The sequence below is a fragment of the Clytia hemisphaerica genome, unplaced genomic scaffold (assembly GCF_902728285.1).
Source record: "Clytia hemisphaerica strain Z4C2 unplaced genomic scaffold, Clytia hemisphaerica genome assembly, whole genome shotgun sequence".
NCBI classification, from domain to species: domain Eukaryota; kingdom Metazoa; phylum Cnidaria; class Hydrozoa; order Leptothecata; family Clytiidae; genus Clytia; species Clytia hemisphaerica.
In genome coordinates this window covers 1,374,623-1,395,146 of record NW_027103603.1, presented here as the reverse complement: position 1 = coordinate 1,395,146, position 20,524 = coordinate 1,374,623, and the positions used below count along the sequence as shown (strand labels likewise).

The 20,524-nt window shown below is 35.5% G+C and overlaps 2 protein-coding genes across 3 annotated transcripts; one reads left to right on the top strand and one right to left on the bottom strand.

Annotated features, from left to right (window-relative positions):
• Positions 1–3,090: 3,090 nt before the first annotated feature.
• On the bottom strand, positions 3,091–9,903 carry LOC136802090 (uncharacterized). 2 transcript variants are annotated; one of them, XM_067058812.1, is made up of 11 exons: positions 9,776–9,903; positions 9,182–9,614; positions 8,835–9,081; positions 8,307–8,467; positions 8,008–8,191; positions 7,359–7,737; positions 6,954–7,190; positions 6,577–6,738; positions 5,876–6,361; positions 5,448–5,645; positions 3,091–4,913 (listed from the first exon to the last, which is right to left on the bottom strand). In XM_067058812.1, the coding sequence occupies exons 3-11, from the start codon at positions 9,011–9,013 to the stop codon at positions 3,210–3,212; spliced, it is 3,690 nt and encodes a 1,229-aa protein (XP_066914913.1). In that variant the 5' UTR covers positions 9,014–9,081; positions 9,182–9,614; positions 9,776–9,903; the 3' UTR covers positions 3,091–3,209. The 2 variants fall into 2 exon arrangements, with proteins under 2 accessions (XP_066914913.1, XP_066914912.1); XM_067058811.1 differs by having other exon boundaries at positions 9,182–9,241.
• A 1,479-nt stretch (positions 9,904–11,382) lies between these two features.
• LOC136802121 (uncharacterized protein DDB_G0283697-like) lies at positions 11,383–12,930 on the top strand. The gene has a single exon (XM_067058840.1). The coding sequence runs from the start codon at positions 11,383–11,385 to the stop codon at positions 12,928–12,930; it is 1,548 nt and encodes a 515-aa protein (XP_066914941.1).
• Positions 12,931–20,524: the final 7,594 nt, after the last annotated feature.

Genomic DNA, 20,524 nt, shown 5'->3' with positions numbered 1-20,524 from the left:
AAGGCATATCATCGACTAAAAGAAAGGAAAATCTTGACGGTGACAAATTCCCACTCCGCTCGAATTTTTATCTCCCAAAATGTTTCTAGGGACTATCTTAGAGTCTTAGAAGGCATATTATCGACTAAATGAAAGAAAAACCTTGAAGGTGATAAACTCCCACTCTGCTCGAATTTTTATCTCCCAAAATGTTTCTAGGGACTATCTTAAAGTCTTAGAAGGTATATTATCGACTAAAAGAAAGTAAAATCTTGAAGGTGATAAAATCCCACTATCCGCTAAAACTTTTATCTCCCAAAATATTTCTAGGGACTATCTTAGAGTCTTAGAAGGTATATTATCGACTAAAAGAAAGTAAAATCTTGAAGGTGATAAAATCCCACTCCGCTCGGATTTTTATCTCACAAAATATTTCTAGGGACTATCTTAGAGTCTTAGAAGGTATATTATCGACTAAAAGAAAGTAGAATCTTGAAGGTGATAAAATCCCACTCCGCTCGAATTTTTATCTCCCAAAAGGTTTCTAGGGACTATCTTAGAGCCTTAGAAGGTATATCATCGACTAAAAGAAAGGAAAATCTTGAAGGTGACAAATTCCCACTCCGTTCGAATTTTTATCTCCCAAAATGTTTCTAGGGACTATCTTAGAGTCTTAGAAGGCATATCATCGACTAAAAGAAAGGAAAATCTTGAAGGTGATAAAATCCCACTCCGCTCGGATTTTTATCTCACAAAATATTTCTAGGGACTATCTTAGAGTCTTAGAAGGTATATTATCGACTAAAAGAAAGTAAAATCTTGAAGGTGATAAAATCCCACTCCGCTCGGATTTTTATCTCCCAAAATATTTCTAGGGACTATCTTAGAGTCTTAGAAGGTATATTATCGACTAAAAGAAAGTAAAATCTTGAAGGTGATAAAATCCCACTCCGCTCGGATTTTTATCTCACAAAATATTTCTAGGGACTATCTTAGAGTCTTAGAAGGTATATTATCGACTAAAAGAAAGTAGAATCTTGAAGGTGATAAAATCCCACTCCGTTCGAATTTTTATCTCCCAAAATGTTTCTAGGGACTATCTTAGAGTCTTAGAAGGCATATCATCGACTAAAAGAAAGGAAAATCTTGACGGTGACAAATTCCCACTCCCGCTCGAATTTTTATCTCCCAAAATATTTCTAGGGACTATCTTAGAGTCTTAGAAGGCATATCATCGACTAAAAGAAAGGAAAATCTTGAAGATGACAAATTCCCACTCCGCTCGAATTTTTATCTCCCAAAATATTTCTAGGGACTATCTTAGAGCCTTAGAAGGCATTTCATCGACTAAAAGAAAGGAAAATCTTGACGGTGACAAATTTCCACTCCGCTCGAATTTTTATCTCCCAAAATATTTCTAGGGACTATCTTAGAGCCTTAGAAGGCATTTCATCGACTAAAAGAAAGGAAAATCTTGACGGTGACAAATTTCCACTCCCGCTCGAATTTTTATCTCCCAAAATATTTCTAGGGACTATCTTAGAGTCTTAGAAGGCATATCATCGACTAAAAGAAAGGAAAATCTTGAAGGTGACAAATTCCCACTCCGCTCGAATTTTTATCTCCCAAAATATTTCTAGGGACTATCTTAGAGCCTTAGAAGGCATATCATCGACTAAATGAAAGGAAAATCTTGAAGGTGATAAATTCCCACTCCGCTCGAACTTTTAACTCCTAAAAAGTATCAAGGGACTACCTTAAGAGTCTTAAAAGGCATATTATCGACTAAAAGAAAGAAAAATCTTGAAAGTGATAAATCAAAATGTTTCTAGGGACTATCTTAGAGTCTTAGAAGGCATATTATCGACTAAGAAAATTCTTGTATTGTTTGAAATGCGTGTTTGATAAAATTTAGCTTTCCTTCATATTTTACTTCCATACAGCTACTTATTGTTTAAAAAAGAACATCCCTCTTTAAGATTGAGGCGTTTCATCGAAGAGGTTGTTTAGTCGAACTAATTCATCGGTATTCTCTGTTTGTCTATGGGGGAGGGTTTTTGTACAAGAGTTTTGAGATTGTTTGACTCAATTTAACCTGATTACTATAGGCCATTAAGACATTGGCGTTTGGTTTATTCACACACATCAAAACAAAAATAGACAAATATCTTAATTTCATTCTGAAATTATTTGTTTTTCTTTAAAAATCTAAACAGAATTTGCAATCTAAAAGCAATTATCATCGCAAAGCCGGTTTAAATCAATTTAAATGAACTTCTTTGAAACGGGAATTAAATTGTTGACAAATCTATCATGAGTAAAAAAATAAAAAAACGCTATAAAAAAATTAACCTTGCCTATGTTAAGTCTGCTCATGAAAGCCCACCATTAGTTAATCAAGAATTGATGACATGACACAGTAACAGTCTTTATAGTGTGGTCGTGTTACAAAAATACAGGCTGTTTGTAGGAAAAAAATATGATCCAGCTGAAACTTTCTCCAGACCTTCTCTATAGGATGCTTATACCTCAGGAAAAATTCCCCTAAAATCCCACTGGTGGAACATCCCTTTTTTGGGACATTTCTATTTTCCCCAGGCAAAATCCTAAGGGCGAAATTTTTTGAAAATTTCAAACTTATTTCCAGACAATATCATGTATACCATTCGAAAGCTCTCGAAAAACTTTATAGAAGACTTTTAAACGGTTACAATTTCCTTACCTAACTCGAGATATTTCATGCGCAAGTTCCACTTTTCGCCACACTTTGGTCAAAATTGACCATAAACAGCATCTTCTGTGTGAATTATCTTGAGTTAGGTAATGAAATCGGCTATACCCGTTTAAAAGTCTTCTATATAGTTTTTCGAGAGCTTTCGAATGGTATACTTGATAATGTCTGAAAATGAGTTTGAAATTTTCAAAAAATTTCGCCCTTAGGGTTTTGCCTGGGGAAAAAGGAAATGTTCCAAAAAAGGGATGTTCCACCAGTGGGATTTTAGGGGAATTTTTCCTGAGGCATAACCATCCTATAGAGAAGGTCTGGAGAAAGTTTCAGCTAGATCATATTGTTTTCTCGTAAATTATGCTAAACGACCCCACTATTAGAAAAACAATATACATCGAAATATTTTGTTGAACGTAGTTTATACATTATAAATCTAATAAAAATTGAGAAAACTAATATCCTAGTCCAAAGAAAAATCAAATCCAATACTAGAATGTTTAGTTCAAATTGAGCCAGCTAAAGCACATGCCAGCTTGGTACGGAAATTATGTTCTTTACGGTAATTCCACAAATCGATAAAAAACTGGATATAAAAGACGAAATGTTTCTGGCTCATATGCTTAGCCGATGCTTTCAAACATTGGAGGTATGAATTAAATTGTTCACAAATAGACGTGTTAAAGTTCATACCGAATAAACCTTTCGCACTGTACAGTGAAGAACAATTATGGGTAAAACCATGGAATAAATCGTGGTAAAAACAAGTTTGAATGAAGAATAGCGCCTCCCTGTTCAACGTATACTCTTCAAAGCTGCAGGCAAAATCATAAAACAATGCATCCGGTGGCTTTTCCAAGTACGTGAACAAGGAGCTTGCAGGATCTTTTCTGCCCTCCGGACCGTCTACAATGTGGCCACCATAGCAATGTCCATGACTAGGACAGAACCAAAGGAATAAAAATGAAGCACCTTTCTTTGATTTGTTGGGGTACGTTTTGTTACAGCTGGATGTGGTAGGCTGGTCATCGTGACAACCTGATCTTGATTTGCCATTGATTGAAAAATTTCTGTTCTCTCTGATCTGTTGACCAGTTTCTGAAAAATAATAAAATTGGCCACGTTCCGCAGGGTTGTAATCTCCAAAATTTCCAGCTTCAGGAACGTCAGGGTAGCCAGCATGTGTTTCACGGACACGCTTACACAGGTACTGCAGTAGCTTGTTGGCTTCAATATGAAGTTTATTTCCCAGACGAAAAGATTTAAGAAAAGAACCAAGCAACCGATTAAACTTCGCACATTTGAGGAAAACATCAGAAAATATCTCAGGAGTAACAGGATCAACAGAAAGAAGAGATTCAATAGATAACAGAAGCTTAAAGGGAAGGAAAGTGCTTAGAGGTGCGTCAAAGGCTAGCAAATGAAAGATCTTCCTCGTCGATTCGATCTGAGAAGGTGATAGGACATTTGGACTCTCGAAATAGATGGTAAACAGCGATTTGGCATCGGTTGGCAGACATTCGAATAGTTTCTTTTGGCTATCAACAATCTGGATTTCAGATAGTTTTTCTGGATTTGAAGAAGTGACATTCTTAAGGAAATCCCTGGATTCACGGTACTTCTTCAGCTTTTCGGCGTATCTCTCGACAGTTTCACCATCCGCCTTTTTAGGGTATGCGATAAAACAACGATCAAACCGCCTTGATTGCGTTGGTAATTCGTTTTCAGGGTCACGAATTGTCTCAATCGGATCAATGTGAAGGTTTTGACAAAGTATTCCAACTTTTGTTCCGTCGCAAGCCAAGACTTTAGGAGCACTGCCACACCAAGGACAACACCGTCGGAATTCTCGGCCTTGATTACTAGCCCATGCAAAAAAAACCTTCAAAAAAGTCTTCGGAGAAATAAAACGTTTCGGAGACCCACTGTACGTGTAAATTTGGTCAATGTTTTGACAAAAGGCAGCAAAATTACACTTTGTTGTGATAACACGATTGACAAAGTCCCATAGAAGTTGTTCTGCCACCGCAACTTGTTGGGAGAGCCTGAAAATGTTTTCATTTGATCCGTCCCAGTGAATGACACACTTTTCCTCGGGACAAACTAACTTAAAGACATCGCAGTCAATTGCACAGTTGTGTGTATAAAAGGTCGTTTTTCCATCGGGTAGCACTATGAGGTTCCCATCGTCATCTTTCTTCCATGGTAGCTGAACAGATATAAACAAAGTAACATTTAAAAAATTGGGCGAACCCTAAGTAACTTTAAGCATAAAAGCTTTTGTAAGTAGAAACTCTCTTGATTTTGAGGAATTTGGTAAAGTTTATTATCGCAGAGATCTATTATCGCAAAGTCTTCAAAATCAAAATATAATTAAATGTTACCTTAAGTGGATAAATTTTGGCGGGAATTAAATTCGCCAAATTAAATCCTCGCCAAAATTTCCAAATTCGGCAATTCGCCAAATTAAATCCCCGCCAAATTTTACGAAATTGATCTATCGCCAAATTAAATCCCCACCAAAAATCGTATTTTGGCCAATCGCCAAATTAAATCCACGCCAAAATTTATCCACTTAAGATAGTAACTATAGCATTTAAAGGAGCTTTCCTGTAAACATCCCCATTTCGTGAGAATCTGAACCTCTTTATTCTCAATCTAAAGATCTTAGAGTAATGAACATGAGTTCTTGTCTTTATCTAAACGCCATATAAAGTCAAAGCATCGACAAAAAAATTATTACCTGACAGTTGCAAACATCGGAAGTGGGCGTCGGCTCAAATGACAGGTAAAAATCTTCGCGAAACGACATTGCAGCGTACTCAAGATTCTTTCTACCGTTTTTCTTGAGATCGGGATGCTCCATGTCTTTGGAAACCTCTCGAGGAAATTTTGAATAAAACTTCCAAGTTTGCGTGGTGCGATCGAAACCATTGACAACCTTAGAAATAACAAGACAAAGCGTCGAATTGAACACAAGGAAAAACAATAATAAAGAGAGCTAAAAAGGTGAACCATAGAAAAAACAAGTTTCACTTAGAATTCCAAGGAAACGAGTCCTACTGGTGTAGTTCTGAGTGTTTTTAGTGTTTTAGTGAGCTCAGCAGAGCCTGGCAGAGCAACTTTGTTAGTCGAAAAATATAGAATCCTTTGGATCGAGAAATTTCTTACCGAATCATCATCGTTTAGGACAACATCGGCAAGGTTGGGGGGATTTGAATTTACATCATCATCATCATTATTAGCATTGTTATCGTCGTCGCTCTCATTAACTTCAACAGTAGTTTCACCATCATCTTTAGAACCGTATTGTTTTAATAATGCGTGTTTTTGCCAATTTTGGTCAATGTAATTTTTGAATACTTTTAGATGGGGACACAACTTCGCTTGATCCAGAGTTCGAAGTTTGACCTCCTTGTTATTGGAACAAATACCAGATTTGCAAATAACAAATACTTTTTGTTTCGTATTCGAACGGAAAAGATGCACAAATTGGTGACCCTCGTCAGATCGTACAGAGAATTTTTCCATGTCCATAGCACTCGCCGGAAGTGGAAGGACCTCAGACGATGCAGCTTTCAAACCATCGTCAATCTTCGTACCAACCTGAGTTTCCGGCCGTTTATGCCTGAAAACTCTTTCCTCGTCAACATCCAACTGTAATAAATCATTAGGGAATTTTAGGTATGCGTAAAATTAAAGTGATATTAATAAAAAGAGCAGAGTCGAAATCATTTTCTGGACTTCCATATTTGTTTATAATTACACAACTAACTCTTTAAGTCAAATCCACTATTTATATTCGATAAGCTGCATCATGAAAAGAAATAGAACAAAAAAAATTAAAAGCTCATATAGTATAAATTTCCTACCTCACGAACTATTTCTTTAAGAAGTCTTATATGACAGCACTTGATTCCATCCCATTGGGAATCGTTGGCCGCAGTTTCGAGGGCTTTTTGCACGCCACAACTGCAAGTAACGCTTGTCACATAATTTTCCGATTTTAATGTGACAGTGGCGTAGTGGTTGAACTATGAAATAAAAGGCGTCAAAACTTTACAGAATGTTCAAGGAAAAATACCAATAATGAGAGAAGATATGATAAAAATGACAAAAAGCAGCCAATCATCTTAAGACACCTTCTTTTTCCATCTTACAACTATTGTAAATTACGAATCGGTTTTTTTTTCGTCTAAAAAAATTATCTAAAGCCTTCAAAGTATATCATTTAATGGTTTATACCAACCTTGACGTTCCCGTTAATATTATCGGAGTCGTAATCATTCATAACCACAACATGTTGGTTTTGTGATAGTTCACGCCAAACGATCGTCCCGTGATTGAAAATATTGTATCGAAAATTTGGGTAAACATCCAACTTTTCATACACAGGTTGAACAAAATTAGGGTGGTCAAGATGCTCTAGCAAAGCCGTCTTGTCCAATACTTTTCGCCGGTGAGTTTGATTGCAAGTACGCCGTTTCTAAATTTAAAATATTTAGGATATCGAGATTAATGATTTATCGCAAAAAATCATCATAATTTCATTTCTTATTTGTAGTAATTATATCAATTTTTATGATTTGTCTTCCGAAGACTAGAAAATGAATGGATCTTATCAATCATATAACGTGAAAAGTTTAACACTTACATTTTGTTTGTGGATAGACACTTTCGGGACATGGTATTGTTTGGATAAAATCAGCGAGTAGATAGGTGTTATAGATGAGACTTTTTCTTCCATGTCAGAATGAATGTCATCTAGAGCACGTAAGATGATATCTCGAGGGGAGTAACCATTTGAAGCAAAATATTGTTGTTTTTTCGTTCCACTTTTTGATTCAGAAGCCCAAGAATGAAGATTCGGGACATGGGATAAAACTTGGAATTGCTCGATCAGTGAAAGTTCTTCTTTTCCTTTGAACTGTTCAAGAACGGTTGGATATGGGTCGTTTGGATGTTCGGTTCCATAATCTTGAAAGTTTCTAAACCAGAGTTCGGATGCACCAAGACCCTCAATCAAGTAAAATCTGTGAAAAATAAGAAATAAAATAAAATTTCTTTTAGCGAACTAGACTTTCCCTAATTCTTTCTATCCCTGATACTATTGAATTTTCTAGGTCTCTTAAAAAACTCTCTGTAATTCAACAAATTAGATTTCCGAGTTCGAGTTCGAAGAACAGCTGTAATGTAAAAGTGGAATATTTCACAGAGGCGAATTTGTACATAATCTTAGTTTCTAAAAATACTCTCTTCAAATAGAAAAGACAGTAGAGAACCAAAGAAAAGTATTATCTTACTGGTTATCTTTGGGATCAGTATTTCGATTTGTATGAGACATGTCTCTACGGCAATAAAATACAAAACCAGGTGCAAAACTTTTAAATGTTTCCTTTAAAGAGTCGTGTGCTGATTTAATGGTTTTATCGATTGAATGTTTATCGAGTGTTGTGAGCCTTTTAAATGTTGTTGAATGCTTAGTCCCTGAATAAAAAAGTATATAATAGAATATAGTTTGGGCAACAATTTCAAAAATTCAGTTCAGTAATAACAAAAATACAACTATTGGTAAAAAAGACTAAATTTCAAAATTATTTACCCTTTTTATGTTTGTTTCGTTCAGTGTGATAAACAGCAAGAACATCCCACTCTGTGTATATCCTGATGACAAACTTCTTGGTGATTTCATACTGATCCATGAGTTCACCAAACATTTCAGTTTGATCAAAGTAGCCTTTGTACACACCCGACTCAAAACACCTGAAATTTAATGCAAACAAATAAAATCAATAAGTTTAAAAAATAAAACATTTCGATTTTAAGCAGTTGTTGATACAAAGTGTCATGGGAAAAGAGAGATTGAAATAATTCTAGAGCGAACACTTAAAGTAGAAGCCAAATTCTTTACCTAATGTTTCTCTAAACTTTTCTCTGATAATTTCCTTTTCTTTATTATAATTGTTACTGATTCTATATGATCGATTTAGGTCACCATTAATCGTATTACGTTTATACCTTTTAGGTATCTTAGAAGACCAGTGTGTGGGATGCTTGTTCTGTTTAGAGAAGCAGGTTACCCAATTCGATTCACCGAAAGCGTCATCAAAGATTTTGAAACGAAATTTACCTAATGTATAAATGTCTTTCACCATTAATTTCTGCTATCAAAGGCATTGCATACAGAATACCATCCGTACACCCAACATGACTAGATAAAGTCAGCAATTTCCTTTCACATAGTATAAGTGGAGGGGTCTGAGATTGGAGATCAGTGATGCTGTCACTTATTATTTTTTGATAGAGCATATCCAAAGAGGCAGCCTCCAAGCATTTCGAGAGAAGTATTGATTGGCTGATTGCTTCATTCTGAAGAGCTGAAATGAAAATGAAGATTATATAACATAAATATAACATTTCAACCAAAATTGCTTTTACAAGGCTATGATTTTTACCAAATGAAATATTTGCTCTTACTTTGTTCACTACTTGATTCACCAGAAGATAATCCTGTCTGTGAGTTGATGGGCTGTGATACTAAAAATTAACAGAAATTTCATAAATCACCATTTTCTAAAAATGGTAGTGCGATCAATTTTTAAAAAGAAAACAATATGTACAAACATAATTCTTATTATTGAAAGGTGTTCTGTTTCTGTCACATTGTCTCTTTTAAACAAAAATAAGATTTGGTCTATGTTTTTATTTGGTATATGTATTTGTCATGTTGTCATTTGTTTGTCACAGTAGTTAACGCCATAATTGAATCAAACCTTAGTAATAATATTCTTTTAATACAGTATACAAGATGAGCACAGTAATAGCGCTAACGATAATTTGAAATTTAAATGGAAAAAAGACTCCCTGGCATAAACCAAAATGTTCAATCGAAGTTTCCAACCAATTTAATCTGTAAAAAAATTGAGAGGTTTATGTATGTCAATTGTTATGTCATTAGTCACATGTATTGGTTCAGTTTTGTTCCTCATAACATATAATTCTATTAACTGTGTGCTGTTGAATAAATATTAATATTTTTCATATTCAAAAGAAAATAAAAAAAGATTGTACCTTGAATAGTTTCAGAATCCATGATATAACTGAATATAAATTTCTTGAGCAGTCAAAACTGTGTATTTGATATTTTCTCCTGATTTAATTGGGATTTAAAGTTGTTTTTTTTTCATTTTAAGATCTCTGAAATAGAAGGTGGGTGGTTTTTTATGCTTGATAGACCTTTAGGAGAATGTGATGGTGTATTGAATAACAAAGCACTAATTAAAGCATTTATTTCTTGCCCTCAGTCAGTATAAACAGGATAAATGATTTTGTTTCTAAAGTACATTCGCTTGAAGTGTACTCTAATCTTTGTTTTGCTTGCCATTTTGAAACAAATTATTGAATTTTAACATATGATATATATATCCTTGAAAAGATTATTTCCAGCAATATAATTTCTGAAAAAAATCATTTTGCCAAAATTCGCCAAATTAAATCCTCACCAAAATTTCCAAATTTAGCAATTCGCCAAATTTAACAAACAAAGAATTATGCGAAAAATTACAACTTTTTAGTATATTTTTGAGTAATCTTTGCCCATTTTAATGTGATGACAAAATTTCCAATTTGCCAAATTAAATCCCCACCAAATGTTACGAAACTTATCTATCGCCAAAATAACGGCTGGTGACCGGTGGTAATTACCAGTCATTTCGTAGTTTCTACCGGCCATTCTGAAGCTTAATCTTTCATTTTGTCAGGTTAAAATTTGAAGACTAGAGGCTTAGAAAAATACTTAATCGTGCTTCTAATTCAAAGAGAAATAGATTTTGCACCATTTGAAAGATCTTTGAACTTTGACAAGCCCCAAATTTAAAAAATATCTATATAAAAAATCTACATAATTTTTTTGAAGGCCGAAGTTATCAGATCTGAGGACGACCCTGTCAATGCACTGGACACTCTGGTGCCAAAAAGTATCCCTCAGCCACACTGGAAACCTTTTGTCTGGTGTTGTTTTTTTTACTTCTGGATGGACACCATCCGACACATGTTTTTCAAAATAATGCGTACCGGACGCACAGGACAGTCCGATGTTGAGATTGTCCGGTGTTAAAAAGTATCCTCGTCCAACAAACACCGGACTTTGCTTGTCCGGTGTTTGTAAAGTCAAGTGCGTCAGAAGGGTCATATATCTGACTGACTGAGGCTGCTGCGCGCTGGACCTGGAGGGAAAAGTTTCAGTCCCTACTAAGGACCGAATTAGAGAGAGAGAGGGGGCTGTTGAAAGTATTTACTCACAACCCACCTAATTGCAGGCTTAGCAACAGTATATATCTATCTATATCTATATATCTATGCTAGCTATATATATTTTTATTTTAAGTAGCATTATCTCATTCATATTATTATGGCTGTATGGATGTTCATTATATCACTACATAATAACTAGTATAAATAAAAAAATAGATAAATGTATCTGCTGAGGTGGCTAAGTTGTGAGCGGAATGCCTGGCCTTGACAAAATATAGTACAGTACTGGTATCTAAGCTGCCAAACATCCAGCATAATCAAAGCACCACACCAGGACCAGACAGACCAGAGCATTTCACTTTTTGTGCACGATTCATCCGTCGCATCTGTATCTCTGACAAAAGATATTGTTTGCGAAAGACAAGATGGCGGATAAAACCAAAACAAAACAAAATAAGCAAAAAGCGAAGAATGATGATGTAAATGATGTTGATAATGTAAATGTAAATGTAAATATAGACACTGTAAATATAGACGAAGAAACAGAAGAAGGGAAGAAGGAAATTGCTGAGGCGATAACACAGCCAAACCCAGCAGATAAAGAACAACGGGAGAATGTATGTGGAAAGTGTAGAGTAGACAAAGAGACAAATAAACGAAACAAAAAATTCATTGAATGGATACAGTGTGATCTATGTGAGACATGGGTATGTGGAGAGTGTCATCAAATCGAGAAAAAATATGAAGGTTGTATAAACATCAAAGAAGTACACTGGGTATGTACAGATTGCGAAGGACTACTCTTCTGGTGTAAAATGGAAGGAGGGAGTCAAGAAAAGAACAGAAAAAGTGAGACAAACTGGAATTCACGCGATAGTGAAGACAAAACCAGGTCAAAAAACGATAAAAACCAGGAAATTGAAGAACTTATTGAAAACCTAGAGGGTAAAATTAAGGAAAAAGAAAAAGAACTCAAAGAAATAGGAGATAAAATGAGGAACATTGAAAGTGAGAACAAAAAACTAAAAAAAGAAGGAAAAAAGAAGCAAGAGGACCTGAACAAATGTGAAGAAAGAGTAAATGAAATACTAGGAAAAAATGAAGAACTGAATGCGACAGTAAGAAACCTCAATAATTGCATTAATCAAACAAATGAAATTAACAAACAACTTGAAAAGGAAAGTAAAGATAAATCACAAAAATCAAAAGGATCTGAAAAAGAAAAAGGACAAAGAGACAAACTTCAACAAAAACTATGCAAATTCTATAAAGAAGGAAAATGCATATTTGGAAACAGTTGCTGGTATAACCATGAACAAGTGGAGGACTGCAAGTTCTATAGCAAAAATGGATGGTGCAAATACGAAGACAAATGCAGATACAATCATCCCCAACAAAGAAGAGAAAATTCCAACAGTATCTTTTCAAACAAATCTTACAGTGACAGCTTAGGACAACACAGACAAATAGAACAAAAAATGGGGAGTACAACGTACGGTCAAAGACACGCTGACATAGGATACAGACATGAAAGTGACGAAAGAGGACCGAGACAAAGACATGACAACTATAGACAAAGACATGACAACTATAGACAAAGACATGACAGTTTTAGACAAAGACAGCAAAGTGACTTACGAACGACCAATACAGAAAACGCAAGAAGGGAGACTAATGACATAAGTGACTTGACCAAACTGACTGAAAGACAAACAAAAAATGACAATGAACGAATAACTAAACTAGAAACACTTATGTCAAAACTGATGAAAAAAATAGACCAAATGCCTAATAAAAACTCTATTCCTTTTTTAGGGTCGACATTCCAAACGAACAGACCACCACAACAACCAGAATCAAACGAGCAAACGATACCATCAAGTGGACCAATGCAACAATGGGACCCCATCATGAACCAGTATCAAACGCCGGTAAACTACGTAAACCCACCGATGCCATACAGACCTGTATAAAGAAACGAAATACGAAACCAAAGAAAAAGAAAAGAAGAAAAAAGACAAAACAACTATACAAAAACTAAATATGATAAAATTAAAGATGAACTTCAAAGCAACAGAGCGTGATTGGAAATGTAGAGGGTGTGAGATAGAAAACGAAACAACTGAACACGTGGTACAATGCAGAAATATGAAAACGAAAATTTCGTGGCCGGGCGAAAAAATGATAGATATGAATGATATTTTTATTACGGATAATTTGGATAAGATAAATACGACTATAGAATTTTTCAAAACAATGATAGAACATTTTATATAAATTTAAAGCAAAGAATAGTAGGTAGCTAGTTCATGCCGTTTTCACCTCTTGGAGCTTTCACCATACATTCAAATTTTTTTTCTGTGATTTCCAAAAATTTTTCAAAGCCAAATTTTCTAGGCTAGTTCCAAAAATTTAAAAAAATCTTTTATATTTCTTAAGAACAGCTACCGAAAGTACTTGCGAAAAAATTGTATTAGACATATAATTTTTTTGCCCACCAAGGTGGAGTGGTACAATTTTGAAAAAAAAAAAAAAAAAAAAAAAATCTACCATTTTAGCTGTGAAGATAGTTTGAAGCCAGCAACCAATCACATTGCGTCTTTAATTTGAAATACGTCATTTTTTATATCTGCGGATTTGAAACCTTCTCCCCCTCGCAGAGTTGAGTCAGGTTGTGTTTGGCCGGGGTCGGCTTTTTATTGTATTTGGGTCGAGGGTCGGCTTTTTTCCAAGGGTCGAGGGTCGGCCTTTTTCCAGGGTCAGGGTCAGGGTCGAGGTCGTGTTAATGGAGATTGCCGTTTAGAAATTTATCTGATATTCCGATGGCGGATTGGCGGCCGCCCACGCTAAAGCTCTAAAGGGAGCGGGCCAATTTTCCCGACCTTCAGAGCTTTAGCGTGTCGGATGAAAATTTCACCATCTTGCCAGATAATTGGTCAGCCCCGATGACCCTTCAAATCCCTTTTTTCCAGCCGACGCTTAAAGGCCGGTCTCCACTTGCGCGCGCTTCGATCGCGCATTTTCGAGCAAAGCTTCCACGCTATTGGTCAAAAGAAAAATGAAGCAACTCCATTGGCGCGAACTGACGTAACGGTTGAAAAAAGTTGAAATGTGTTCAACTTTTTTTTCAAGCGCGCGCTACATTTTTATGACGTAATCTTTTTTCCAAGCAAAAAGGATTGAAGCCCAAAAGTGCGATCGTAGCGCGCGCAAGTGGAAACCGGCCTTAAGAGTTTGGTTTTTTTATTCCGATTTCTAAAGTTTTTATCCGATCGGGTTAAGTTTGGTCTCCCGATCTGTGTATTTACTCTCAAGCTTTTTTAGGGCAGTGTTCCGGTTGGGATACGCTTTCAATTCATCCAATCGGGCTAAGTTTGGTTTCCCGATATGTGTTAAAAACAATTCAATATGGCTGCCAAAGCGGTGCTTTTTCGTTCGTTCGTTGTTTATCTCTTGCCAGCTTTTATTTTATATACAATCATTATATTTTGTTGAAGTGGCTTTTAAACTTATAACTAAGGAAGATACAACACTGGAGTTAGATTATTAGGATGTTCTTTTCTTTAAAGTATGAAGATTTTAACTTATTTGCTCAAGTTTTTTCCTGAATTGTGAGTTATTCTTTTACCTATGCTAGACCTCATTATTTTGTAGCATGAAAACATAGTTTTTCATTTTGGACTTGAATATAGAATAACCACCAACAATTGCTGGAATTTGATGGAGTGTATATATATTACAGTTCACAGCTTAATTATCTGATTATTCACAAAAATAATGTTTTCTCGAAATTGAGTGTTTTTTTTATTATTTGATACATTTATAGACATTTTATATGCTTGTTCTTCTGGACAATTGGAGATAATATTGATAAAGCGTAAATGGAAATTGTTCAAGTATATTAAAGTACAGCTCCTATGTAAATTTGAGAAGGAACGAAGTTCTTTATCAAATTATATTGACGCAAAAATGATTTTTTCTAGACTTGCGTTTTTCACTGGCAGTTTACGTTTGTTTTTTTGGACCGACTTGGAGATAATTATTATAAAGCGTAAATGGAAATTGATCAAGTATATTAAAGTACCGCTCCTATGTGAATCGAGAAAGACCGAAGTTCTTCATCAAATTATATTGACGCAAATATGATTTTTTTCTAGACTTGCGTTTTTCACTGGAAGTTACGTTTAATTTTTTGGACCGACTTGGAGATAATTATTATAAAGCGTAAATGGAAATTGATCAAGTATATTAAAGTACCGCTCCTATGTGAATCGAGAAAGACCGAAGTTCTTCATCAAATTATATTGACGCAAAAATGATTTTTTCTAGACTTAAGTTTTCACTGCGATTTGAAAGCAGACACTTGCATTTGTTCTTTTTGAATTGGAGATAATTAGGATCAAGCGTAAATGGAAATTAATCAAGTATATATTTAAAGTGCAGCTCCTGTGTAAATTTCAGAAAGGCTGAAGTATTCTTCATCAAATTATTGACAAAAATTATGTTTTTCTAGACTTGCATTTTTCCACTGTGATTAGTCCCGCTGCTGAGATCGAAAAAAGTGGCTAGAAAACGATTTTCGTGATACATCTCTTAGATCTAACTTTTTTTGGTGGAAACTCGCGAATTAGTATGTGTAGATTACAAAATCGAAAAGTTTCCGCGATTTTCTAGTGCAAGTGTCGAGAAAATCGACTTAAAAGTTGACTTTTATCGAGTTAATCGATTTTAATCGATTTTCATGAACTTAACAGTTTCTAGGTCATGATTTTTAACTTTTATGATGCATTTTGCTTGTAAATACTAAAAGCCATCAAAAGGGCCACACTAATAATTAATTCAAGCGATGAAAATGTAGGAAAAACGGCTAAAATCGATAAAATCATCGATAAAACATCGAATGTCAACTGAAAAACTCCGAATGAGTCTCTAGACTTCAAAAATAGTCTGATTTGGCTGAAATTTTGCACACTTGGCCCTTGGGTGAATATCTGCAGATCTAAGTTTTCAATTTTTGAAAATTTTGATTTTTGGGGTCTGGGGATGAGTTTTTCGTCAAAACGAGGCTGAAACTTGGGCGGCCTGCGCAGACCTCAACAATGGTCAGAATTGCTGAAATTTTGCACACTTGGCCCTTGGGTGAATATCTACAGATATGATTTGTCATTTTTTGAAAGTTTGGATTTTTGGGGTCTGGGGACGAGTTCTTCGTCAAAACGAGGCTGAAACTTTAAGGCACACTGCAGACTTAAAAAATGGTTGGATTTGTCTAAAATTTTGCACACTTGGCCCTTGGGTGAATATCTGCAGATCCAATTTTTCCTTTTTTTGAAAATTTGTATTTTTGGGGCCTGGGGACGAGTTTGGGACGAGTTTCTCGTCAAAACGAGGCTGAAACTTTGAAACTTTGGGGCAGCGTGGCAGTAGTATTTTGAAGCAGACTTGTTCCCTTGGCTGAATGTTTTTGGGGCAACAGTTTACATTTTATATTACATAAACTCTGGCACAAAGGGCCTGGAAGCAAGCGTCCCTAAAAGAAAAATTCGCAATCGCAATTTTTAAAGGGCAGATGCAACTTCTTTTCTTCAAAGATATTGATTGCGATGTTTTTAAGGTCTTCACTTTTTTTGATGAAATTGTCTTTTATTTGACTGAAACATCATGATCGAATTTCGTGTCAAATAAAGTAAAACTTAAAAGGTATAGAAGTCGTACGGCAGGTATGCTAAAAATTCAAGGGAAAATCTCAGTTTTCTGATTTGCTAAATTCCTTAAGCTTTAGCTACCGCCGCAGTTATTTAAAATGTCGCGCATCCTAGCTTTGTTTTGAAGAAATAAATAAACATGCTACTGACTTGAAGAAAATTCTTGATCTTGACATATCAATCCCGATGATTAAAAATCTATCGAAAATTGCACCTCTGTCTCAATAACTGGGTAAAGATTTTTAATGTGGCGAAATATAATGCAAAATCCTACTGTTTCTACTTTAAAAGTAGAGATGGAGATTCAGCCCCAAAAGTTTAGTTTTTCCTTCTGGAGATAAATCTCATGAACTACTGTACTTCATTGGAATTTCAGCATATCTTTCTTAGCGGGACGATTTTAAGGCAACTATTTTCAATGAGTAGAGTGGTCCCACCAGATCGTGACACAGGGATGTACCTCTCTCTCTCAAGAAAGATTTATATCTCGTTTTATTCAGTGCAGTGACAATTCATATTACCTCATCGGTCCTTTTTACGCCACTGCCCATTTTTGGGCCTACGCCAATAAGGGCTGCAAATAACACCAAAACCTGCAAAAACTGCAATTTAATTTAGGCTTCAAAACAGAAAATTATGACAGAATATTTCATCAAAATGCCATCTGTGAGTAGGAAAATTTGAGTAAAATTCGAAATTCACTTATTTACATTAAGTTTTGGATACGAGGCAAGAATTTCGGTAATTTCCACCTTGAATTTGTTCAGAAAGCCACTTCGATTGCGAAAAAATGGTTCAAAAAAAAGAAACACCGCTTTTAGGTTTAAAATGTATAATTTTGGCTCTTTTTACGTTGGCCTTTTTAACGCCGGTCCGTTAGGCCACGAGCTCTAAAATAACGCCAATAAGAGCCGGCGTAAAAAGGGTCGATAATTTGAACATCAACTTCCCCATCCCTTGATTCAGTGGCAGAGATCTCTGACCTAGAACCATTCTTTCATTGGAGGAGGAAGGGAGAACAGGAGGAAACGGGAGGTTTTATTAGGCTGCTATTAAAAGTAGTGCATGATTAATCTAGGAATTTTTCCTGAATAGAGAATACCGAACGTTGGTCCCGTGTAGAATAATAAAGGAGACAAAGTGAGGTAATAACTAAAGGCTTGCTATTATAAACATTATCTACAAAATCAATTTTGTTTTCTGGTGATTCTTTCTCACTTTTTCAATATTCCTGGATTAATTACGACGTCTTATCGAGCTGATAAAAAATGAAGAAATGTTTAAAGACGTTTATCAACCTTGATTCAACCTCAAGGGTGAAGAAAGCGATTGAGATCTATTTTACTCAAAGAACCAGGTCCCCTCATATTGCAATACGAGATAGGTATATCCAACCTCGTCCCCGTGTATCCCAGGCTTTATTTACGTTACTGATTGACGCCAGAGAATACCCTGGTGTTGGCTGATGCAAGTTCCCCCTCTCAGAGGGGGAACTTCTCAAAACAATACGTCATGAAATATTCTGACGTTACAAAGTTACACTGCAATGCAGCGACTTCAAAAAAGAAGAACGATCGAAAACCAGCCAATGCCAGGGTATTATCTAGCGCTATCAGTAAGAATCAAAAAGCTAATAATACGCAGGGATCGAGGTTGAGGTATATCAATATAATCCATCATAAAAAACTAGGCTTCAACCACTATCAAGAAAAAATATACAAGATTAATGCGATATTGGTCTAAAACGAGTGCTCGTTTGTTCTCATCTACAAATCCTACGGCGTTTAAACCTACTCAGACTATAGATTAGTAATATATACGACAGTCAAAAGCAGCCGACGAGGTGATCTTTTTTAGGAGGTGTTCTGAACACATGTAGGAGCTAGAAAACTTGATGTGTTCTGAGATGCAATGAGACAGGGGTATCGAAAAATTATGAAAAATTGGTGTGTTCTTGTTGCCTGGTAGCCCTAGAAAGCTAAAGAAAGCTAAAGAAAGCTAAAGAAAGCTTCAGAACACATCTTTCAAGGAAATAATTAGACATTTGTAGGGCCCCTTTGTAGGCAAAAGGTTTCTCCTTTAATTTCAGAACACATCCTCTACGGAATAATGATAAATTTTGGGAGACATAGCTACAGGTTTCCTAGAAATTAGAACACATCATTTGAATAAAAAAACTTGAAGACCATAAAAAGCTCCCTCCTAGCAAATAAGAACACATATTTCTAAAAAATTGCTTCGCCGGCTGCTTCTAGACAGTCCTGGCAGTGACACGATCACTATACGCTCATATCATAACTCCACATAAAGATCTTGAAGATCTTTTTAAGTGTTTGTTCCTCGTGTCAAAGTTTGTTTGTTCATTCGTCTACAAATTTCGCTAACTGAAGATGATCCAGCAAAGTAATTTTTATTTTCTTTGGAGCTAACGTAAAAATTTTCCCATGGATTAAGTGTCGTCGACGGAAAACATGTTTCTGGTCTTTCAAAACAATTTCAAAAAAGGAAAATCAGTATGGAAAAGTTTGCAAAATTTCATCCATTTAACCCTGTCCAGTCTACAGGCTGCCCACGCAAAGCCTCGTTTTCACAAGAAACTCGTCTCCGGACCCCAAATATAAATATTTTTAAAAAACTGGATATTTAGATTTGCAGATATTCACTAACGCAGCAAATATGCGAAATTTCAGTCAAATCAGACCATTTTTTAAGTCTACAGTATGCCCTAAAGTTTCAGCCTCGTTTTGACGAAGAACTCGTCCCCGGACCCCAAAAATCCAAACTTTCATAAAATGACAAATCATATCTGTAGATATTCACCCAAGGGCCAAGTGTGCAACGTTTCAGCAAAATCTGACCATTGTTGAGGTCTGCAGGCCACCCCTAAGTTTCAGCCTCGTTTTGACGAAAAACTCGTCCCCAGACCCCAAAAATCAAAATTTTCAAAAAATGAAAACTTAGATCTGCAGATATTCACCCAAGGGCCAAGTGTGCAAAATTTCAGCCAAATCAGACAATTTTTGAAGTCTACAGACTCATTCGGAGTTTTTCAGTTGACATTCGATGTTTTATCGATGATTTTATCGATTTTAGCCGTTTTTCCTACATTTTCATCGCTTGAATTAATTATTAGTGTAATATTTTGATGGCTTTTAGTATTTACAAGCAAAATGCATCATAAAAGTGAAAACTCATGACCTAGAAACTGTTAAGTTCATGAAAATCGATTAAAATCGATTAACTCGATAAAAGTCAACTTTTAAGTCTATTTTCTCGACACTTGCACTAGAAAATCGCGGAAACTTTTCGATTTTGTAATCTACGCATACTAATTCGCGAGTTTCCACCAAAAAAAGTTAGATCTAAGAGATGTATCACGAAACGAAACAATTTTCGACCTCAGCAGCGGGACTATCACTTAAGATTGCAAAATTAACCTTTAAATTGCGAAAAAATAATTTTTGTTATATCTTTAAGGATTGTTGTCATCGCTTGGCCCCTTACAAGAGTACTGTTCCAGCATTACAGGTTTCCAACTTGGAAAAAAACAGCTAGAGGGAATTGACACTATTCTGAAAGGAAAAGATGCTCTGTAAATCTTACCTACCTGCTTATTGCTTATTTCACCTCAAATGTTAATATTTTGTAAGAACTCTTGCAATTCCAATTCTTGTGATTCTGCTATTTTGTGTTTAAAGTTGTTTTTATACCCTGGCGATTTGAGCCTCGATTCTCATGAAATTGTTCTTATAAAGAAATATATCATTCTATCTTGTATTCCATCAGGATTTTCCTAGTTCTTCATTAATAAGGTTTTAGAGTGAAAATTCTGACATTTTGTGTAGTTAACGAGTTTCCTTTC